This window comes from Rhinoderma darwinii, chromosome 10 (genome assembly GCF_050947455.1).
Source record: "Rhinoderma darwinii isolate aRhiDar2 chromosome 10, aRhiDar2.hap1, whole genome shotgun sequence".
In the NCBI taxonomy this organism is placed as follows: Eukaryota; Metazoa; Chordata; class Amphibia; order Anura; family Rhinodermatidae; genus Rhinoderma; species Rhinoderma darwinii.
The window spans coordinates 88,635,062-88,660,190 of NC_134696.1; the positions used below are offsets into that span (position 1 = coordinate 88,635,062).

The 25,129-nt window shown below is 43.7% G+C and overlaps 1 protein-coding gene across 4 annotated transcripts in view; it reads right to left on the bottom strand.

Moving 5' to 3' along the window:
* LOC142662177 (tetraspanin-4-like) overlaps positions 1-25,129 on the bottom strand; it is a 126,113-nt gene that overhangs the window by 26,397 nt on the left and 74,587 nt on the right. For 3 of the 4 annotated variants that reach the window (XM_075840207.1, XM_075840208.1, XM_075840209.1), the window contains one exon: positions 1,358-1,437. In XM_075840207.1, coding sequence (XP_075696322.1) covers positions 1,358-1,437 — 80 coding nt within the window. Of the gene's footprint in view, positions 1-1,357; positions 4,848-25,129 lie in introns of those variants that run through there. The other variant, XM_075840206.1, reaches the window with a different exon arrangement.

Sequence of the window (25,129 nt, forward strand, 5' to 3'; positions counted from 1 at the left end):
TGACGTCATCCAGGCCGGCCTCCTGGAATGATGTTTCATCCCATGTGACTGCCGCTACAGCCTGTGATTGGCTGCAACAGTCACATGGGATGAATCGTCATCCCAGGAGGCCGGCCTGGAGGAAGAAACACAGACTGCTGGGTAAGTATAAGATTATTTTTTTTCTGAGCTGCGTTTTTTTGTGACAGAATAGCTGTGAACCTGCTGAAAAAAACGCAACAACTGCTATAGGTTGCGGGTTTACAAATAAGCAGCATTTACGCAAATACAGTTGACACGCCGCGGAATAAAATTCTGCATCGCAGGTAAATTTCAAAGGGTTTTTTCCGCTCAGTATTTACGCAGCGTGTGGATGATTATTTTCCGTAACAAGTTCCGTTATGGAAAATCCGCAGTATTTACGCAACGTATGAACAGTGAACATAGAGTGCCCCCTCCAGTTGCAGGAAATGCTCCCCAGCTGTAACAAACATATAACTTGTTTTGCAGGAAAAAGTTCTTCCACTATAAATTTCTAGGACCTTTCAATAAGATATATCATATCAATTCCATTGGTCGGGGTTTGGCACAGGTCCCTAGAATGAATGGGTCAGAGCTGTTTTTATGGAGCCCTTATGTGTGGCCACCTCTTTAATAAAAAGGGAGGTGGAAAGACCTATAAGCTCTCCTGGGTGGCCACACGTAGCCGACACAGCTCGGTATCCCTGGATATTAGTGATGCCTCCTACACCAAAGTAGCTCATGCAGTTTGTCAACCAATGGAGGTCTGAGCTCAACTCTTCCCAATGATGTCATCTTCTGACATAACTGGAAAATATCAGAATTCTGTCTACTGTGTTGACACCCAACAGTCCCAAATTATTATTATGCAAGAAAGTGCAAGTTCTTAGCAATGCAGTAATCGTTCAATTTATATTTACTTGATATATTTAACAGTAATTCCTGGAAATGTAAGTAATTGAGACTTTGACTGAGTCAGAAATTTGGTTTCCTGCATTGATAACAGATGTTGGGTGACATCCACTAATGGCAGCCATTATATGTGTGCACCGGAGTGGTCACCAATCTTTTAGAAGTCTCTGCATGATAAAAAGGACAGTATCGGTTTGCAGAGCTAAATGACATAATCCAAGTTTATATGAGTCTATGGAAGTTCTCTGTGGGCACCGTAATGTCAGCCATTGGTGGTTGTCACCCGGCATCTGTTATCTGAGAAAAAATCCAAAGAAGTTAAAAAGGGCTGAATGTACAATTAAGACTTGACACTTTAAGAAGACAACTCAAGGGCTTATATTTACAGGCCCTAGTATATATATATATATTTAAATACTATAACAATTCAGAAAAATCTACTCACCCAGAAGATGAGGTTAAAGATGAACATAGTGATTTTGATGCAGAGTAGGCACCCACGTGTCATACTCATTTTCTTGAGTTCTAGAAGCAAAAGAAAAGAGAGATCCAGATACAGGACAATAACTCGGTTCTCCTTTTTGGTCTCCCCTGAAGTTTGCTCTTCTGGAATAGACTGTACCCCACTGAAGGAACAGCTGTCCGCAACCCCCCAACGGCCCCTATAAACTCCTTTCCAGCGAGCATTTCGACCCCGAGGTGGAGAGCTCTGACTGTAGCTGAGGTCATCACTACTGGACGTTTGCATCGTCCTCGCTTTAGACCAAAATCCTACTATAGAAAAGTCACTTCAATCTCTGTCCACGTTGCAGTCCAGAACAGCTGAGCTTATTCCTTGTATTTAGGATTCTGTATAGGAACGCTTATTTCCATGTTCTCTTCTACACATCCAGACCAAGAGTTCCTATAAGAATGTTTTCATTCCTAGACGTGATTTGTATTAAATAAAAGTCTTTCGACTTAAGACCTAGTAAGCAATGTACAGAGAATGCCATATAACAGTCAATGCTTCATATAATCGCGTTTCGACTGCGCCAGGGAGCTTACGCTTTAAGGGTAGTGAGCCATGAATTATACATTTTGGAAAAGTGAATATATTTAGGATACCACAGAAAGAGGAGAAATAACATTGCCGTATTTAGTATGATCAAATTCAAATCATTACTGCCTTTGATCTTCTACAGTAGTTTGTAGAGCACCCCCCGCTTGGCGGTTGACAGCCCACACTAATTAGAGGTTCGGTTTCCACATACCCTTGGGCCTTCTTTCATGTTATCTCTCACAAGTATTAGATACAAAGGCAACAAAAAAGTACGAAAATATTTGGTGAAAAAGCTACGGCTTTCACCATATGGGTCAAATGTTATGCTCCTCCATCCAAGACTGGACCACGGCTGAAGCCTTCAGAGGAACGCTTAGCTTCACTACAAAAGAGATCATGAGGTTAGGCTTTTAATACATTTCTATTTTACTGCTGATATCTTGTTTCCCTACAGGTCAAAGTGGAATCCGAGACATCCACGTTCAACACTACCCCTTTAGATCAATGGCACGGTTCCATGGACAGTCAGGAAAAGATAACCAGACGGTCATTAACAGCAAACAAAGCAGGGCAGATATCTATTATTGCATCTCTTAATTCCCAAGCCGCTCCAGTAAAAATGTCAGCACAAATTACTTAAAGCAGGAGAACTTATCCATAATTATAAAGTCTTTAGCAACACTAGAGGTCCTGAAAAGGACAAGCTCTAAATAGAAAATCTCAGTGGAATTCACATTAACATTCAATACATCGCCCCCTATGCTACATTTCAGCTGATGAAACAGCCCATTACAATTCTAACAATTAATGATTGTGGTCCTCAGTGGGATATCTTCATTTATGTCCTAAAGACAACATGACTGTCTTGGCAGGAAGTATCGAAAAATATTCTAGCCCCTTGCAAAATTCCTGTCAGAAGGTTTTAACATCAACCATCAAGAACCAAGTGCCGAGGATGGAACCACAAAACTATGTATTTTCCTACAAATCAATAGGCAAAGGGATGGTATAAAGCGTGAACAAATATATCATGCTGCAAATAAAACCTCTGACAGGACAACCTTGGATTGTGACCCACCAACATAACTCTAGATTGTAGACCACTTTTATCCAAAAAGATTCTGAAAATTCATACGTAGATATCTTTTTGCATATACAGTCTATGGTCTATAAAATATGGAGATCCGGGATCTCTTGGGAAATAAGATGTGATTTCAAGACCTAATCAAAAAGACTTAAAGTCTATAACGCTCTACGGTACTAGAAGAATCGGTTATTACGTGTAAGTCTAACAATATACAGCCTCTTATAAGTATATAATGACACTAATTTTTACATTATGGCAAAAACCCAAATCATATCGAAACCGAATTATTCAACACAACATTCATGGTGACGGTAAAATATACAAAGTGGTAGGAGGACGCTCTTGGTCAACTGTATAGTTGAAGAGGTTAATAAAGATGGTGAGAAAGAGAAAAACCAAAAGAGAATTTCCAAAGCAGAGCTAAACTGGTGAAGAAAGTCAGATACCAACAGAGGTCAAGAGGCAAGGATGATGGATCGGAGGAGGTGAGGAGGTCATGTTTTCCCAGTGTGCTCCGAATTTAGATATTCATGATGGATAAAGTCCTCCATGTGTGGATGGTCCTCACGTGTAAGAGGATCTGGGTCGGGTGCCAATTTTAAAAGTGCAGTCCACCTCTTGCCGGTTCTATAACAAGAACATCACTTCTTAAAGTGGTATGCACTCACATTCTCCGCAGAGATGTTCGGAAAGTCCTCTGTCAGCTCCTGAGGGACAAGCTGGCATAAGTGACCATTGAAACGAAAGCCGTGTTCCTCAAGTCGGGATCAGCAAGGGTTATCCCTGGTACATAGATGTAAAAATACCGCTACTATACACATCTATAGAGAGAGACCTCGGCTTCTCCGGATTGCAGGACACTTCTACACTTTAGGGCTATGCAGCATTCACCATCATAACTTATGCATTGAACTAACGTGGTCCGTTATCTTCGAGACAATGCAGAAAATTGAGAACCTGCTTAGGATCAGTTGTGATCAATGAAAAATATTAATGAATATAAATCCTACGGGGGGCTAACACAAGGTGAGGGGATGCAGAGAAGGAGAATTGCAGTCAACGGTTGCAGTAATATGCATCTTCCATAGATTGTCTTGTCGTCAGAGGATCTTTTTCACTGTCTGTTCTGCATTCTCAGCAAATAACCACTTTCCTCTTCTTTTCTCTCGGAGTTTGCTCTCAGACCTTGCAGCTCTCGGAAGCGAAATATTCAGGGAGCTTTGTATATTCCAAATGCACTTTCCAGATGCGTCTCATCATTAGGCTCATGAATTCCATTATTAACAATTAGAAAAGAATTCCGGTATGAGATCTCAGAACTGCAGAAATCCGCGTTACACCAACACATCCAGTCTTGCTTGTTTTACCCCCCCCCCCCCTCAACAACAAAAAAAATCCTTCGAGTGCTGACAGCTCGTGATCCTGCTCCTTACAAGGACAGTGGTGAGAGGACATGGGAGATGGGGAAAGAGGACAGCGGAGCCAAAGGGGAAAATATTGGTAGTCAAGGCACAGAGAGGGTCAGGGATTTGAGAGGGGGGAGCAGCGGATGAGGAAATTGGAGAGAGATCAAAGTAGATATAGGAAGAGCAAGGGAAAGCAGAGCAATATATATATATATATATTCAGAGAGGAGAGAGTGAGGGTTACAGCGGATAACTGGGACAGATGGGAAGCGAAGCAGGCAGCCAGCGAGGTAGTAACACACTCATATCTGTATATGTGAAAAAAGATTACTTAAATGAAAGTGGAGCAGCAGAGCTGAGTGTGGGCTGGGATGTCACCCGGCACTGCAATGCAGCAACTTGTACAAAAAAGCAGAAAAAAGAAAATCTTGCACAGCCGTAGGGTCAGCTCTGCTGTAACTCCATTGTAGGGTTCTAATTTTAAAGACACAAGACCCATCCCAGATCAATGACAGATGGAAGCTGACAGACGCAATATGCGTAGCTATGTAGATAATGATCTGGCACCAGCAGGATAATGAAGCCCCTTTAACTAGAGTCGGATGCCGTCGCATCACACATTTCTGACTAACGCATTAGACGCTGCAATGTGATTGGGATTATTCATTGAAATAATAAGGTTCACAAATAACGGGGGTTGTAGGAGTCTTGACAATGGTCTCAATAATGATGGTTTTCTTTTATAGGGCACTAAACCTAAACCGTCAGTCTAACTTATCTCCAGTTAATTTCCAGCTATTGTTTCCTGTTATCAACCATCAGTCATTACTTTACCTCACATATCTCCAGTTCTCAGGACCTCCACGGACATTTATATACATAGGTATGGATAACATTAGAAGATGTTTTTATTTTTGTTAGTCTTGGGATTTAGATTTACTGCCCCTTTAAATCGTGCATACTATATGCATATGATTTCAGAGAACATGTTAACCTCATGTTGTACAGTAGTCTGATCATTATCTTCTATTGTACTTTCCTTTTACATCCAAGTGAACAGGGCTGAGGTGCAATACCAGACACAACCCATGGACAGGGGTGGCGCTGTTTCTGAAAAAACTATCCTTTTTTTTTCTAATTTCATACAACCCCTGTAAGAATATTGAACAAAAACCCTGGTAATAAATAGTTGCTTGGCACAGAAACTTTGACCAGTGTTCCACCGCCACAGTCACAAAATTGGGCAGATTTACTAAGATTGGCGTTTCATATGCCAGTCTTGGCTTTCTGCTCCACTAGAGTGAGATGCAACAGATTTAATAAATCTGTTGCATCATTCCGCTGGCCGTGCGCAACAATAGTAGCGTAATGACCGCCACCGTTCACAAACATAGAATAAAAAAAATGTATACTCACCTCACCGGTGGTCTTCACTTTTCCGCTCAGGTTCACTCAGCATGACGCGGGCCATGGGGGTCCTTGTATAAAATCTGAACCAGGGTCCCCACTTATCATGCGCAATTTATAATACTGGTGTCTTCATATGTGGCAAAGTCAACTTTGGGCCCCCTCAGATACCTGGATCTAGGTGCGACTGCTAATTTTGCACCCCCTGTAGCTTCACCCTTGGGCCAGAAGTGTACCCAGATCGTAACCTAAAGTTCCCTTTACACAGCCAGACATGGGCCGTGAAAACGAGTGCCGATTGACTATACAGCACATCGATCGGCGCTGGTTTGCTCCTTTTACAAAGTGCAATAATCTGTAATGTATGGGGACAAATGATCGTTCCTACAATCGTTCGTCCCCCATGCATTTACATCATGCCAACAGCACATGCCCTGTTTACAAGGAAATGTGTTGCCAACTAGCGACAATTTTATTGGCCACATTAGAGCCACTCAGCTTGCTCATTGGCTGATCGTTGCCTTGGCAATAAGTGGAAACGATCGTTCATATGAACGCTTATTTGCCTGATCATTGGCCCATATAAAAGGGCCTTGAAGGGGTTTTCCCATAATCAATATTTATCCCCTATCTACAGGATAGGTAATTAATATCCAATCGATGGGGTCTGACCACTGGGACCACCATCGATCACGAGAACGAGGTTACCTTGCCGTTCCTGGGAGCCCCATATGAATGGAGCGGTACTGCACATGCTCGGCCACCGCTCCATTCATTTCTATGGGGCTGACGAAGATAGCGCTCAGCAGCCCCATTGAAATGAACGTAGTGGTGGCCGAGCATGCGCACTACCGCTCCATTCATATGGGGCTCCCAGTAAGGGCAAAGTAAGCCTGTTCTCGTGATCGGTTCGGGTGCCCACGGTCGGACCCCCACCGATCAGATATTTATCACCTATCCTGTGGATAGGTATAAATATTGATTATGGGAATACCCCTTTGTTTAAGGAAAGGGGGGATCCCATAGGTGAAATGTCTGATCCAATTTAATTCTTCCTATGGGTATCTTGGAACCAGTTTCATTAGAGTGTTTTTTGCGGTTGGTCAAAAATGTAAGCGAAATCTTATACCCCATAAACTGCATATACTCCGGGGATCATTGCCAGGAAGACATTATATACTCATTCATTTTTGCGCGTTCATTCCCTGTGAATATTCTGGCTCGTACACCACGGGATGTGTTTATTTTAATTTACACAGGAAAAGACGAATAACGTTATTAACATTCGTTGTTATAATCTGGTATTAGTTTTACAAACTGGCTGACAGACTCGTCTTTCCATTGCCGTATTATAAATGCCAATATAAACTCCGATTACTGTATGGAGATATTATCCAGGGAATGAAAGCCAGCCGCTACAATGTCAAGCTGAGGAATGGTTTCTTTACAACGCTAGGTCAGACATATCCCACCTGTGGTTGACGTGCTTGTCTCCATCTAAATATTTATTCTCCCATATTCTGACACACATTCCCTGAATTGTATGCGAGGTTCTGTTTTCATTGGCTGGATGAGATATTAATGTGTTGGAATGAGTAGCACGATGTTGAGATACATGTCTACAAGCCATGACTAACTGTATGTACGTGATCATGTAGATGTCTGAAGCACATCTGTAGGGCACGTGAGATGTGAGACTCCAGACATTAAAACCCATGTCTTGGGGTTTGAGACAAAGATGTGACCTCCAGAGGCCTCTTGACCTTCTTGGAAGTGGACCTGAAGACTCCAGGTTAGCTTAACAGATCCAGTGGTTTTCAGATGTACTCAGTGAAAGACGTTCATGTCTACACATGTTTTATCCACTTCAGAGGTCTTATTAGGGTCTGGACTATGCAAGTTAAAGGAGATCTCCAAAATCACCCGCTCAGGACCCCTCTCTATTAGCCAGAGTGAAGAGCCGTTCACAAGCAGCAGCTCTGGCGGACTCGAGCTGTCCATGTATTACATCAGTAATTCAACAGAATGTGCTCCATCTAATACTACATTTCCCCTGAAGAGGCACTGTAGGAAAAATGACAAGCTGGATGAACACTACAGCAGAGCAGGGAGGTATCTCCCCACTCTGCCATTCGAGGGGTTGTCCCACAAAACACATGTATCCCGTATTCACAGGATAGGGGATACATGTGCATACTTGCCAACTGTCCCGAATTTGCCGGGACTGTTCTGAATCTACAGAGACAGTCCCGGCAAATTACTGTCCCGGGACTTGTCTCGGCAACTGCTACATTCAATTGTATCTGTGTCCTCAGGACACAGATACAATTGAATACTATGGCAAAGCAGAAAACTATGCGCTTTGCCGACGTTGCCCTTATATGGACAGTGAAGTCAGGGCTCTCTCTATGAGCGTAACTCACGACCAGGGCGTCAGCAACGCTTTTGCCAGGGATTCCGGCGCTCGAGGAGTAGCCCATGACTTCACTGTCCATATAAGGGAAGTGATGTCAGGGGCACCTCCTGCAGCGGAATCACCGGCCATAGCATTGCTGATGCCTGGCCGGGGATTCTGCTCATAGAGGGAGCCACAATGGCTCTATCTATAGAGACAGGGAGGGGGGATGGGGGCTATCCACAGGGGGAGTATGTGGCACTATGTACAGGGGGCACTATCTACAAAGGGGCACTGTGTGGCAGAATCTACAGGGGGGAACTATCTACAAGCGGGGGCTGTGTGTGGCCCCCAGGGGATGGGGGGCTAGTCAAAAGTTTGCTATGGGGCCCAGTCTTTCCTAGTTAAGCCCTGGCTGGGAACCCCAGCAATGCCTATCATAAAGGCACTATAGTGTAGAGAGCTGTGCCCCCTAAGATAGATAGATAGATAGATAGATAGACACACAGATTGATTGACAGCTCTTCCTTTAAGAATTTGCATGCAGTCACAGCTGTCAATCACTCTGAGTGGGCGGGGGAAAGAAGGACTCACAGGCTTTCTCTATGAGTCCTGGTAACATTTAAACAGCGTTTTACTTTCAAATGCTAAATAAAATAATAGAAAACTATATATCCCCGAGCTCAGCATCTCCCCCTCTATCATATGCTGTCTACAGATAAGGGAGCATAGGAGACCTAGCCACTTGGAGGGTATGGATTGTGGCAAATTTTACTGTTAATGACAGTTTTATTTATTTTATTTTTTTTGAAACATTAGTTTTATGGACAAGTTTATTTAGTGCTCATTTCACAGCTTTCCATATCCGTGCTTTATAAAGATTATATTGTCCTGAGCTCAATTAGGCACAAAAACAAGTATAGAAGCTCAAATTAGAATTTGGAGAATAAAACCTGGAGAGCCCCCCAATCAATCACATAAAACAGGCCTTTCAGCCAAAGAGACTATGGAAGCAGAATGACCCCATGCTGATATATGGTTTCACATTACATATACAATCTAATCACGCTCTGCAAGAAAACATTAAGCGCACTACAGCTGTGTATAATCTTGAGCGCGTTTTCTGCCTTTGCCAGTGTCATGGGATGTTCTTGAGTACTTTTTTAAAATATTAAAGCCAGGCTTTTCACAAATTTTACCAACTCGTATTTCTTTCCCACAAAAAGACTCATCAATCCTCTCTTCGTTTCTCTATAGGCCATATGACTCAGAAATGTAAAACACATCTGGATCTGAGAAATTCTTAAATTCTGAAAAAAAAAGGCACCGAAAGAAATACCAGTGCACCCACACGTGTCCTGTTTGCTAAGCAGCGGGCTAAATATGTTGTGCCCAGCAACAATGGGTATAGTCTGCACGTCACTCAGATAGAGCTTCATGCCTTTGAGAAGATCCACTTACAGTCTACCCTATAAACAGCATGAAAATTGGCAAATTTTTGGGGCTACTGGGGTCTTAATAGTCAGGCCCCTACCAATCAATGACCTATGACCGATTCTTTCGATGTCCTCATATATCCATTATATTCATACACAGTGATGAATCATTAGAAAATAGGGATGATTTTCGAAGACCAGCATTTTTTTGCCGACTTTTAAAAAAAACGAGTCCTACAAAAAGTTTTCTATGGGGATTGCACTTTTTCGTTCTGCAATATAAATGGTATCCTTATAATAAAAGCTCCCATCTATACCAGTTAATGTTTCAGATAAGCACACTCCAAGAATAGCACTTCTGTGAAATCGATGCAATTTATCAATAAAGACGTGAAGCCTGGAGCTTTAGAACCAAACTCATCCCCTACTTTCTATCACTGGCAGCAGATTCCTGTGTTTAGTCATAGATCATGCTACCAAGAACTGTATTAAATCCCAAAAAAGGAAGGTTTACTGTGATCTTGATGAGGAGAGTCTGTCACTAGGACAGCCGCCTTTAAAGGGCATCATCCATCACTTTGGCAAACTTCTGTAATGTACAAGATGCCCTTAAAAAGGTGCACCTGTAAGTTCCAATGCAGGGGCCAAAAGGAAGAGAGCGCTAGAAACAAATAACGCACTCTTACCCCTAATCAAAGGGGTTGTCTGGTTTCAGCAAATTAATGTAATTTGGAAAAAAAACTAGCTTGTTGTTATTCCGTAGGAACATTCATGGTTTACTTCCAGTGGATAAAATTCTGTCCATGGTTATGTGATGGACACACAGGTGCTGGTATCGATACATGGTCATGTGATGGACACACCGCTGCTGCGATGGTTACATGGTCATGTGATGGACACACCGGTGCTGGGATCGTTACATGGTCATGTGATGGACACACCGGTGCTGGGATCGTTACATGGTCATGTGATGGACACACCGGTGCTGGGATCGTTACATGGTCATGTGATGGACACACCGGTGCTGGGATCGTTACATGGTCATGTGATGGACACACTGGTGCTGGGATCTTTACATGGTCATGTGATGGACACACCGGTGCTGGGATCGGATCATTACATGGTCATGTGATGGACACACTGGTGCTGGGATCATTACATGGTTATGTGATGGACACACTGGTGCTGGGATCGGCAGTAACTCTTTCAGCACCCTCGACAGTGCATTCCGATCACCATATCGAGTAACCTGTTTAAAAAAAAAGAGGTTCGTACTTACCGAGAACTTCCCGGCCGTTGCCTTGGTGACGCGTCCTTGGTGACGCGTCCTTGGTGACGCGCCTCTCTTGACATCTGGCCCCACCTCCCTGGATGACGCGGCAGTCCATGTGACCGCTGCAGCCTGTGCTTGGCTTGTGATTGGCTGCAGCCTGTGCTTGGCTTGTGATTGGCTGCAGCTGTCACTTGGACTGAATTGTCATCCCGGGAGGTCAGACTGGAGGAAGAAGCCGGGAGTTATCAATAAGTCAGAACTTTTTTTTTTTTACACGTTCACGTATATTGGGATCGGAAGTCACTGTCTAGGGTGCTGAAACAATTTAACTCTTTCAGCACCCTGGACAGTGACTGTCTCCTGCCGGGTTCGGTCAAAACGAGTTCGGCCGAACCCGGTGAAGTTCGGTTCGCTCATCTCTAAGACACTCCGTTCGGATGTTTGTAAACAGAAAAGCACGTGGTGCTTTTCTGTTTACATTCAGTTTGACAGCTCTTGCGCGAATCACGCAGTTCGCACGGAAGTGCTTCCGTGCGACCTTCGTGGTTTTCACGCACCCATTGACTTCAATGGGTGCGTGATGCGCGAAAAACGCCGATTTTTAGAACATGTCGTGAGTTTTTTTCAGCGCACTCACGCTGAGCAAAACTCACGGCACTGTCTGCATGCCCCCATAGACTTGTATAGGTCCGTGCGACCCGCGTGAAAAGCACGCGAGTCGCACGGACGTATATCACGTTCGTGTAAATGAGGCCTAACCGTTCATAAATTGACCTGCGGTGCGTTTTTTTTAATCCGCAGCATGTCAATTTATGCTGCGGAATCGCTGCTTTTCTATTATGGGTTTTCCCCATTGAATTCAATGGGAGCTAAAACCCGCAACAAATAGCAGATGTTGCGAATTTTGTGCCACAAAAATCGCAACTCAGAAAAAAAAAAGTCTATACTTACCCAGATCTCTATGCTTCTCCGTCCAGTCCAGCCGCGAGGGATGACGTTTCATCCCATGTGACTGCTGCAGCCAATCACAGCCTGCAGCGGACAAATGGGATGAAACATCATCCCAGGAGGCCTTGCTGCAAGATGGCAGAAGGCCATGACTACGGTCGGTAAGTATGGGCATTTTTTTTACCTGCTATTTTCTGCAGAGGACATTCTGGCCGAAAAACTGCACCACAATTTGGTGTGGTTTTTCGTCCACAATTCCCTGCGGGACCAGGGCGTATGCGCTGTGTACTTTTACGCAGCGTATCTGCCCTGTGTGAACATATCCTAACTGTAACGAGCCGTGCACCTGTGTGTCCATCACATGACCATGACAGAATTTTATCCACTGGAAGTAAACAATGAATATGTCTGCTGAATAACAACAAGCAGAGATCTGTAAAACCGTGAGAAATTAATACAGAATGTATTTGAGAAAATTGTTTAACTTTTAATTATACAAAAAATTATGTTAATTTGCTGAAAGAGGACAACCCCTTTAAGAACTCTCGGCCAATCAGAAAAGAGCTCATGTGATTGACTTGACTGAAGAAAAGTCCTATATGGTGGGGAACTGGCCACATGTGAACCCTTTTAAAACTTCCCATGTGTTTATAATGCGCTCTTCGTTTTGTCCCTTTTTGGTACTTCAAGGGGTAATTTAGTAGCTGCAAATGCCTTGGATCACCGGGGAAAATAAAATGAACCCCTTCACTTTGTTGACCACCAGGGAATTCAAAATTTACCCATTTACTACCCTATACCCCCAGAGATTTAGAAAAGTTTAGAAAAACTAAAAAGGCAACTGCAGGGGAGGGTACTTTGCCTCTTGCTCAGGACCTCACCGTCTATAAAAATGACTCACACGCTGTGTTTTCAGGTGTATTTCGGCGCTTAAACTACCCGACATACGCCCGAAGAAAATGGTAGCTGAACGCCTACAAACATCTGCCTATTGAATTCAATGAGAAAAACTGTGTTTCTCTAAGACGGGGCGTTTTTTACGCCGCCATTTTAAAAAACAGCGTGTGAAAAAACGCCCTATAAAAAGAAAGAGCATGTCCCTTTTTGAGCCGTTTTTGGAGCTGTTTTCCATTGTCAATAGAAAAGCAGCTCCAAAAACGGCTCCGAAAAACGTCTGACAAAAACGTTTTTAGTAAAACAGCTGAAAATCAAAGGCTGTTTTCTCTGAAAACAGCTCCGTCATTTTCTGCCGTTTTTTATTGAACGTGTGAACATGCCCTCAGACTGAGCCGGCTTTAGACGGACGCTAAAGTAATGTCTCCCCTCTCCACCCCGCAGAATAGCCAATGGGAATAAAGCTTCCATATATTCTCATAAATACGCCACGCCATTAATTCCATTCCCTCAATTATCCATTTATTAAGATGCCCTCATTCAAAGTGGCCTGTACTGGAGATATATATATATATTTAATGCAGAAGACAGACAAAAATACAGATATAATATGTGATTACCCAATAGCAGCCAAAAATTGTTGATTTTTAGAAAAATGGCGATCATCTCAGACGGTACAACATTTCCCCGAACTTTAAATTAAGTCAAAGTAAATCACTTCTGCTCCTTGGAATTTCCATTCCATCCCATTCTCCGGTTGCTAGGTGACAGCTTACTGACATTGAGCGCATTTCTTAGCCCTGTGTCAATAGCTCAGCGGTGCTGGGAAGGTCCCACATCTGTATAAACATTTCACAGTGACCACAGTATGGCACAGGAATCCGGAAGACTAATGATTATAAGTGGAGGAGAGCCGGGCTCCCTGAAAATGTCTATTTAAATTGTCAGAACCCATTGCCAAAAGGTGAAGTTCTCATATGACTGACTGCAAGCAATTATATCTAAGCCTGGCTTATAATATGCTAAAGACGGCTTTGTGGCATGGGATTTCAGACCAATGCAGCAACCATGATGACACCTGGACTGTGTATGGTCAGGGCCGGCATCCAGATTGGCGGCGTCCCACGGGAAAAACATTGGGTTGGGGCCCCTCCACTTTTTAGAGTATATCTTGTATATCTTATAGTTACATAGGTTGAAAGAAGACATAGGTTCATCAAGTTCAACCTTTCTCAATCAATTACAGGTCTTTTATTGCTGGATTAGTCAAAAAAACGTCAATGCCATTCGTCAGTAAATAATCATCTAGCTTTTTTTTTTTTTTTAAATGCTGACGTAGTATCTGCCATCACTACCTCTTGGGGTAACGCAATCCATAGCTTGACTACACTCAGGGTATGTTCACACAGGCTATTTTTTGTCGTTTTTCAGGCCGTAAACATCCTGAAAAACGGCTGAAAAATCGGAAGCAGAACGCCTAAAACATCTGCACATTGATTTCAATGGGCAATACGGCGTTCTGTTCCGACGGGGCGTTATTTTACGCCTCAATTTCAAATAACGGCTCGTAAAAAGAAGTGCATGTCACTTCTTGAGACGTTTTTGGAACCGTTTTTCATTGACTCAATAGAAAAACAACTCCAAAAACGGCGTAAAAAACTCTGCAAAAACCGTTTGTTGATTAAAAAACCTTGAAAACAGCTCCATATTCTCAGCCATTTTTTGATAAGCCATGTGAACATACCCTAACTGTAAAGAACCCTTTCCTATATTGATGTCTGAAACGTCTTTCTTCCACACGCAATGAATATCCCTTGGTCCCTTGTAAAGTCATTGGAAGGAACAGATCATGTGATAGTTCTTTGCATTTACCATATTTGAAGGCACTCAGGCTTATTGACCATTGTGCCCATGACTGGGTGGCAATGGAGGGGTTAACAAAGCCACGTTTTGCTAGTGGGATTGTTCTATGCCTTGTTGATAATAAAGGGGCCTATAGGGTACGGGGTACCCGCCTACAGGGCGTTTTTTGGGGGAGCTAGGGCGGTCTTACCCACCCTCCCCATTCTGGGTTTATAAGGGTAGTGCGGGAAGACATCTTTCTCTTTTGGCCGAGTACACTTACCTGATTGTCCCACCCTTCCTCCCTATTTTCAGTGTGTTTGACTTGTTATAAAATATATATATATATACAAAAAAAAAATGTTGATATGCTTATTGTAGATGCAATGTCATGTTTGTCTCTAATCTATTTAGATGTTAGCCATTGGGCTGCAAATTTTTGTATTATACAGTCTGATTTTGTTTACAAAATTGATGTCACAGCAGGCGGTATTTGTCTGGATAAGGTATGACCTACATGCCCTTCCTTAGGCCGGCTGGCATACGGGTATATATATTCAAAAGTGTTATGGTTTAGGGTTATACATTAGTAAATATGCAAATAATAAATATAATAAAGCTATGGCCGACCCTTCGTGTCAACCCACGTTTAAAAGTACATTGGTTGTTGGTCATGTTATTTTAAGTAACGGTGTCATAATCCAACCTAGCGGATTATAAAAGGTTCAGCATGCACACAGTCATACTTTCTTATACATGTTAATAAGATCACCTCTAAGGCGTCTTTTTTCCAAGCTGAACAAGCCCAATTTTTCGAGCCTTACAGTGTAAGAGACACCTCCCATCCCATTTAATAATCTATTCGCCCGTCTTTGAATCCTCTCCAATTCTCCTATATCCTTTATTACAATGTGGAGCCCAAAACTGAATTCCATTTTCAATATGTGGCCTTACAAGGGATTAATGGAGGGGTAATATTACATTTGAATCACTGGTTTTTATCTCTCACATTTTTTTTTATACACCCTAAAATCCTATTAGCTTATGCAGCTGCTGCTTGACATTGTGTACTGCTGCTTAGCATATTTGTAACCAGAATACCCAGGTCCTTCTCTTGTTCCATTATGCCCAGTTTTATTCCATTTTATTTATATGCTTTAATGTGGCCTAGGTGCATTACTTTACATTTATCGACATTAAAATTGATCAGCCATCTTTTTGCCCATGCTGCCAGCTTATTATCTAGGTCTTTCTATAATATTTTACAATGAAGCTGAGGTTGAAGTAATCAAGGTGGTGCTGGTAGCACCTCGTCTCAACGGAGACCAGAGCTCTCTCTGCGGGCCACAGCTAGTATAGAAATACATTATGTTTCGGCAGCATTCATCTGTGTGCATGTCCATGTTGTGTACGTGTCGTTCCGTGTGTCCATTTTTTACCTCCGAATGTCATCTGGAAAAACGGATATAGGTCTACTTTTGTCACAAATTTGTCCCAAACCACTGAAAACATCCACAGGACGGTCACATGATTACTCACACCCATTTCCTATTGCATTTACAGCATTTTTTTATTTTCTGCATCACTTATAGATGGATTCGTGAAAAACGGAAAGCACACGCATGTCGCCTGTGTTCTGTCCCTTTTTTTGATTCACCCATAGACTTCATTGGTTGAGTCTGATCTGTAAAAACTAACCAGAATAGGGAATGCAGTGAGTTTCTCGTAATGGACGCAGGCTCCTTTAAAAAAAACAACAACAAAAAACCGGATGTGTGAATAACCATATTGACCGGTACAGGTCAGTGTACTGTTCGTTGTTAAAACGGACAGCACACAGACCAGAAATACGTTTGTGTGAATAAGGTCTTATATTGTAAGTAAATAAAATGTTTTGATTAATAAAGTTAAGTTGTTTGAATGATATTTAAATGGAGATGGTGAAGGCCCCAAAGCAATTGCCCCTATTATCAGGCCCTGTGTATACTCATTTATTGAACTAGCATTTTGGGGCAGAGAAGTAACTTCCCGTCGTGTTAGGAGGGGCACGGTTACCAAATATTCACAATTTATATTACATTTTTGAACATCAAGGGGGAATTCTGATAAAAGACATTGATAACATAGGATAGGATTTGCCATCAATGTCTGATAGGTCGGGATTCTGCTGCTGGGACCTCCAACGGGGTAGCGGAAATGTCTTTGTCTTCATTCTGTCACCGTGTCACTCTCTTGCCCAGGTCTGGCATTCCAACACGGCCCCTTTAAGTGCATGGTGCTCTTTTGTAGTCCCTGACCCAGAGGTCTGACCCCCACCGATCAGACATTGATATGCCATCAATATCTGTCGTCAGAATAGCCCCCTTAACCTCCGTTCCTTTTACTGTAACACTGCAAAATTCAAAAACACTCCGGAATATATCCTGTTGCTTAGCAACCATGTAACTCATTCTATAGATAGAAGATTCTATTCACTTTCTACAATCAATTTTTACTGTCTCAAGGAGAATCATGGACTGAGGGGGACGACGGTGAAGAAACAGCGGTGCAGAATTATCAGTAGTGTCGTTGGTACGGTTTTGGTGCTATGTAAAAGGTCTGAACCATATTTTCTATGGACTAGTCTAAAACATGTCGGACCTGTCGTATATAGACGACGCTTTTTTAATGTTGATAAATATCTCGCATGGTTCTGACTAGAAGGCCATGCCCCTTCTCCAGAAGAAGAACTTAGCGGTAAAAATGTTCCGTTTATCAGATATTGTACAATTCATGATTCCACAGAATCTACATCTTCTAGACATCGGCCAAGAAAGTGTATTGTGCAAAAATAAAAATATATCTCATAATAGAAAGTCCATGTCGTCTTAACATTTGTTTAACAAGTTGTGAGTTTACTGTGGGGGATATTGAACATATTTGTGCTAATAAAAAATTTATCAGTATCAGTCCGAAATTTAGCAATAGTCGCACGGACGCATGTATTTCAATGGGGCCATTCACACGGCCGTTGTTTCAATGGACCGTATGAAGGGCCTGTTGAAAAGTAGAACCTGTCCTATTTTCTTCCTTTTTCCCTCCGTAGACTTAAGTCTATGGGGATCCGTGAAAGCGGAAACCCACACCGGGGCATCTTGGACGTGAAAAATGACACGTTTTTCATGCCTGAGTTTCCCCACATTCGTGTGAATCTGGCCTGAGAAGGAGGAGTCTCCCCAAGGCTAATTTCACATGAAGCATAAATACTACAGAATTTCCATACGGGATTTCCGTGCCGGAATTCCGCAGCGTTTTACAGCAGCAGCAAATCTCATCCACACACTGTGGACATTTTTTTGCAGAAAAGACGTGCGGAAACTGACCTGGGGAGCGGATTTTCAATCTGAAGCATGTCAATATCTCCTGCCTTAATGATCCCGCTAAAAACAAGCCCAATATAGCTACATTGACAGAAAGATAAAAAAGTTATGGATCTCAGAATAAAATGTTTGTAATTTCTATAAAACTGCTTTTATTGTGCAAGAGTACTAAAATATAAAAAATATCTATACATATTTGCTGTTGTCGCAGTCCTAACGACCTGTACAATAAAGTTAACATACGACATGGTGAACAGTCAAAAAAAACAAAAAAAAAACAATAGCGGAATGTTTTTTTCCACCCCACCCTAAGTTAATTAATAAATTATATGGACCCTAAAATATTTCCTTGAAAAGTTGACAGGAAAATAAAAAACCTAAAGAAATGGCTGTGCTGCTTACGTCTCGCTTTGGAGGACCTGTCCTGCATTAAGGTTTGTTCACACACTAGACTAAAAACTCGCAATTTTCGCGCCCGTTTTTGGAACTGTTTTCAATAGAGTCTATGAAAAACAGCTCCAAAAACGTCCCAAGAAGTGACCTGTACTTCTTTTTTGCGGCCATTTTTTTACGCGGCCGTTTTGAGAAACGGCCGCTTAAAAAAGGGCCCATCGGAACAGAACGCCGTTTTTTCCATTACAATCAATGGGCAGATGTTTGGAGGTTTTCTGCTTCCTATTTGTCAGCCGTTTTTCGGCCGTTTACGGCCCGAAAAACGGCCAAAAATAGGCCGTGTGAACATACCCTTACACAGACAACCTAATAAATTGAATTGAGCATTGTGTAATACTTAATTTCCCCTGTGGTGGCGCTGCAGAGAAATTAAACACTTAAGGCCTTATTAACACGACAGGGTTTCCCGGCCGGGTGACGGCCATTCATAAATCGGCCGTCACCCGGCTGCATTAGGAACAATAGACCCCTAATGGGGCTATTCACACGACCGATTTTTTGACGGGCCGGGAAAACCGGCCGTCAAAAAATGGGACATGCCCTATTTTCAGCCGGGTACCCAGCCGCCCGGCTCCCATAGAAGACTATGGGGCCGGGTAATACACGGCCATCACCGGAATGTGTCCCAAGTGATGGCCGGGTCTACCGTCGCTTGCGCTCTATCTCCTCCTCCTCACAGCGCAGAGTGCATGTCAGGAGGAGGAGTTGATGCCATTCGGACGAATGGCTACGCTGTACACTGTGTGGCAGGGCCAGGGTGTACAGCAGGTGGAAGGGAGCGCTGCGCTGGCTCCCTTCCCCTGCTTGTTAAAAGCGCCCTGGCCCCGCGACACCTTCCATGGCTGATGGCGCCGCTAGCAGCTGCTGCTGCTGCTACTACTGTAGCGACGCCACTATAGCAGAGCAGGGAGGTATCTCCCCGCTCTGCTATGTGCTAGCCCCACTTTAGCTCCTTGAAGGAGCGGAATCCCCGTGTTTTCCGGGATTCCGCTCCTGGACAGAGCGCTTGATGTCTCTGTCCATATCTGGGCAGTGACATCAGGGGAAACTCCTGAAGCGGAATCCCCGAGCACTCTGTGACCAGGGATTCCACACCAGGAGAAGCCAGTAACGTTCAGTGTCCATAAATGGACACAGACGACAGGGGCTTTTCCTGAAGTGGAATCACCGGCCAAGTGGGGATTCCCCTTCAGGAGTTGCCGCTGATGTCACTGTCCAGATCTGCCCGGAACGGATGCAAAACTTTATGCAAACCAGCCGGGCAAAATGGCCGAATTTACAGGCCGACACTCGGGCTCGGGCGGGACCCTGTCGTGTGAACCCAGCCTTAGTCCGGGTTCCCACGCAGCGTGTCCGACCTGGAACCTACAGGATATTCCGTCTGAAAAAAAATTCAGATGGAAATTCCGCTGTGGAGGAAAGCCGTTTATACTTAGGGTATATTCACACGATTAACAAAATACGTCTGAAAATACGGAGCTGTTTTCAAGGGAAAACAGCTCCTGATTTTCAGACGTTTTTTAAGCAACTCGCGTATTTCGCTGCGTTTTTTACGGCCGTTTTTGGAGCTGTTTTCAATAGTCTATGAGAAAACGGCTCCGAAAATGTCCCAAGAAGTGTCCTGCACTTCTTTTGACCAGCCATCATTTTACGCGCCGCTTATGACAGCGACGATTAAAATGACAGCTCGTCTGCACAGAACATCGTAAGACCCATTGCAAGCAATGGGCAGATGTTTGCCGACGTATTGGAGCCATCTTTTCAGGCGTAATTCAAGGCGTAAAACGCCTCCATTACGTCTGAAAAGAGGTCGTGTGCACATACCCTAAGGGTATGTGCACACGCCCTATTTACGGACGTAATTCAGGCGTTTTACGCCTTGAATTACGCCCGAAAAAATGGCTCCAAATCGTCGTAAAAAGACGCCCGCCTCAAAGAAGTGCCTGTCACTTCTTGGGACATAATTGGAGGCGTTTTTCATTGACTCCATTGAAAAACAGCTCCAATTATGTCCGCAATGGACGCCGCGAGACACGCCTGCACTTGTCAAAACGTCTGAAATTCAGGAGCTGTTTTCGCCTGAAAACAGCTCCGTAATTTCAGACGTATTTTGCGTTGCCGTGTGAACATACCCTTATCCTCTCCCTCCTCTGACTTCCACTCCAGCCTCCCTGGATGACGTTTCAGGCCATGTGACGCTGCAGCCTGTGATTGGCTGCAGAGGTTACATGGGACGCAACGTCATCCCAGGAGGCCGGACTGCAAGAAGAAGGAGAGCGTTCTGGGTAAAAATAATTGCGCGTCGCGATTTTAGCAGCATAAGCGCTGTGATTACACCGCAAAAGTCACAATGCTTAGCTTTCTGTTGTGGGTTTCGCCTCCCCATTGAATTCAATGGGGAAAACCCGCAACAGAAAATAACCAAAAACGCTGCATAAATTGACATGCTGTGGAATTAAATTCCGCACCGCAGGTCAAGTTATTAAAGTTTACGCTACATTTTTTTCCCGAAGCGTGGGCATAAGGTTTTCTAAATCTCATCCACTTTGCTGCTACTGTACACGCTGCGGAATTTCCGCACAGAATTCCGTTGCGGAAATTCTGCAGCGTTTACGCTACATGGGAACCCGGCCTTACTGCTAGGTGTTTCCCCACAGATTACAGCTGATCACTGGGGGTTCCTTCTAACAAAAAAAAAATTATCCAAAGTGGAGATCCCATGTAAGGGGTTAATACATGTGTATTGTAGAATCCGAACGTCAAGTGGCGCTGAATCAATGGCGCTAGGAAAGGGCGGTGGTGCTGTATGTTTATTAGTGAATAGAGCAGTAAACATCCACAGTCTCATCCTTCCTATACGGAAAAACTCAGTGTAAACATGGCTGGGGGCATTTCCATTGTGAATCTCAGCCGACATCTCCCATTACTCGAGGTCCATCCTATATCACGAGTCAAGGGTCTGTCAGCCGCAGTGCTTGAACCTATACATACTCATACAGGAGGCAGCTGATCAGTTTAATAAATGAGATTGTAAGTTTGCCGGTTCTGTGCTGCGTCCACTATGAGGCAAACTGTATCAGAAATGAATGAAAAAGTTATCCTGAATTCTCCAGGGGAACATTTAAAGGGGTTTTCCAGTCCCTAAAAATTATTCTGAGGATAGGCCATCAATAGCTGATCGCTCAGAGTCTGACTGCCGGGACCCACGCCGTTTTCAAGGGGCCGCAGCGCTTGTAGGAGCGCTGCTTCCCCTTCATTGCGGTCACGGCTTGTACTGTGAATCGCCCACACAGCAGTAGCGGCGTTCACAGTATTCACTTCAATGGGAGAAGGTTGTAATACTGTGAATTGCCGGTACTGCTGTGTCGGCAATTCACAATACGAGCAGTGACCGGAATGAAGGGGGAGCGCTGCGGCCTCTTCAAAACAGTTGATCGGCGGGTGTCCCAGCAGTTGGACCCAGAGTGATCAATTTTTAGGGACTGGAAAACCCACACACACAGTTTTGATTCAGTTTTTAGCTCCGTTTTTTTCAACCAGACAAAGGAGTGGACACAAAAAAAGGAGATTCATCAGTCTTGTCTTTATACCTTTCATTCCATAACCTAGATGTCTAGGGTTTTGTCAAGTTGTTTTTTTTAATGTAAATGAAGCGTATTCAATATTTCTGTTTGCTGTAAGTGAATGGAATCATTCTTTTTTACACCCAGAGGATGAAAACTTGTCCGGATCTTATTTAGCAGATACAGGTGCACCTGTGTCTGTTGGACAGGATCAGGACCTGTTTATCATTTTATACATTTGGGGGTCACATATGTATTGTTTTCATTCACTGACAGCAAGCAGACATTTGGTGGGGAATTGAAACACAAAGTATATTAGAATGTTGCGGAACATTTCATTATACAGTGATTAAGCTTTAGTTCCATAAAACCAGAAAATCCCTTTAAAGTGGTGAAAAAAATCATCAGATATGGATAAAAATTAAAATATGGATGTCTTATCTGGAATAATTTTTTCACCACCTTATTTTCTGGTTTTCTGTAACTAAAGCTTAATCACTGTAAAATGAAATGTTCTGCAACGTTCTAATATTCTTTGTTTTTCAATTCCCCATTTTCAAAACTTCTGCTTGCTGTCAGTGGATGAAAACTTTCTTGTTTACATCCAGAGGCTAAAAATCTGTAGAGACCTAATACATCTCACAGCTAAGGTTTTGCTACAGTATGTCCTATCTATACAATCCTCTTTAAACTACGGGTGCATTCACATGGCGCAGTTTTGCGGCCAAAAACCACACTGCAAAATGCATGTTTTTTTACTGCCATTTGCAGCGGTTTTTCAATAAGCAAAATGCAGTGAAGACACATTGGTTTTTTTTGTGCGGTTTATAAAACACGCGGTAAAAATGCATCGTGTGAATTCACCCTTAGTACATGGGTAGTACAAATCTCTCTTGTCCAGAGAATTTGCTACAATGTATCAGTGCAGGTAAACGGTATCAGCCTGGAGTCCAGACCTTTTATCTCAGGGATAAGTAACAAGCTTTATTAACTTCTTTATGTTGATACAATAATCCAGAACATTTGATAATCTGGAATCTATCTTGTCCTGTTTGTGGAAGGAAGGGACTTTGAAGGTATGTTCAAACAGGTCGAATAGTCTGCAGAAAAGTATCTGACTTAGACCCCCGCAGGAAAATCCATCTGGATGAACCCGCACCAAATTGTGGTGCAGATTTACAGGCGGAAAACAGAGGAAAAAAAATCAATACTTACCTCCCTGGTGTTGCCATAGCGATGGCTCCTTGTTCCTCCGGCTGTTCTCCGTGCAGCCAGGCCTCCTTTGATGACGCTGCAGCCCATGTGACCGCTGCAGCCTTTGATTGGCCGCAGAGGTGTCATGTGATGAAACGTCTTCCAAGGCTTACTGGCTGCACGGAGAACAGCCGGAGGAACATCGAGCCGTCGCTATGGCAACGCCAGGATGTAAGTATTGATTTTTCTGTTCAATTAAAAAAGGAAAAGGTTTGTTTTTTTCCATTTTGCTATTTTTGCTACGGATTCGTAGTATTCCCGACGCAAAAATCTTTGCTACTACTGTAATACGCTGCGGATTGAAATCCGTCTCAGAAAATCTGCATCCAGGCCTCATGCACACAAACGTAAAAACGCCCGTAATCACGGGCCCATAGACTTCTATTGGCCACGGGGACCTCCCCGTATGCTTACGGAAGGTGCCTGTGCCGTTGAAAAATATAGAACATGTCCTATTTCAGGCCGTAATAATGGCACGGGCAGGCCCATAGAAGTCTATGGGGCTCCCGTAATTACGGGTGGCTACGTGTGTGCACCCGTAATTACGGGCGCGTTGCTAGGCGACGTCAGGGGATAGTCACTGTCCAGGGTGTCAATCACAGGCTGCAGCGGTCACATGGACTGCGCGTCATCCAGGGAGGTCGGGCTGGATGTCGAATGAGGGACGCGTCACCAAGACAACGGCCGGGTAAGTATGAAATTCTTTTACTTTTATTACGGAAAGGGCTGTCCCTTCTCTCTATCCTGCACTGATAGAGAGAAGGGGCTGCCGATTAGTGCAGTGCAATTTTGCAGCGAAAACGTGCCAGTAAATACGGGTGGAATACGGGTGACACCGGACCCGTATGTAAGGGCACGGGTCCGTAAATACTGGTGCAAAACGGGTGGAATACGTGTGACCAAGGACCTGTATTTCCGCCAGTATTTACGGACAGGAAAAAATACGTTCATGTGCATGGGGCCTTAGGCTATGTTCAGACCTGTGTCGGGGCTTTCCGTTGTGCTGCTCCGTCAGAAGAGCAGAACAAGGGAAAACTGAAAGCAACAGTTGTGCCATGGACACCACCGGCGGCTGACAGAACCCATTGACTTTAATGGGTTCCATCGGCTTTCCGTCGGTGTGTCCGTGGTATTACCGGAAACAATAGCGCAGCCTCCAATGCAGATGTGAGCAAGGCCTAATCCGCCCCATGCGCACTTATCCTGACTACTTGGTTTTATTCCGATACTGTTTTTTCTGTCAGGGAGGGGTGCTGATATACTTTTAGGGTAGGAACACGCATAGCGTATTCAGGGCGGATACACTGCGTCAAGCTGCGCAGCGTATCCGTCCTGAACACCGCAGGGAATGCCGTCCAAAAAAGCGCCTCTTCTCGGCGCGTTGTCCGGTCCCCTGGGATGATGTTGCAGGCCATGTGACGCTGATACCTGTGATTGGCTGCAGCGGTCACATGGCCTGCGTCATCCAGGGAGGCCGGAGTGGAGAAGAAGCAGGGAACTCTGGGTAAGTATAACTTAATTTTTTTTTTTTCTTACTTGCGATTTTTGTTGCGGCATCGCTGTGATTCTACCGCAAATATCGCAACATATACTGCTTTGTTGCGGGTTGAAGCACCCCGTTGAATTCAATGGGAAAACCCGCAACAGAAGAGCTGCGAATACGCAGCATTAATGGACATGCAACGGTTGAAGATACCGCACTGCAAGTCAATTTATGTGCGTTTTTTTCGGTGGCATTTTTCCCATTCTCATTTGGCATTGTTGAAATCTCACCCGCACTGCTGCTACTGTAAAACACTGTGGATTTTCTGCAATGAATCCATTACGGAAAATCCGCAGTGTTTACGCTGTGTCTGTT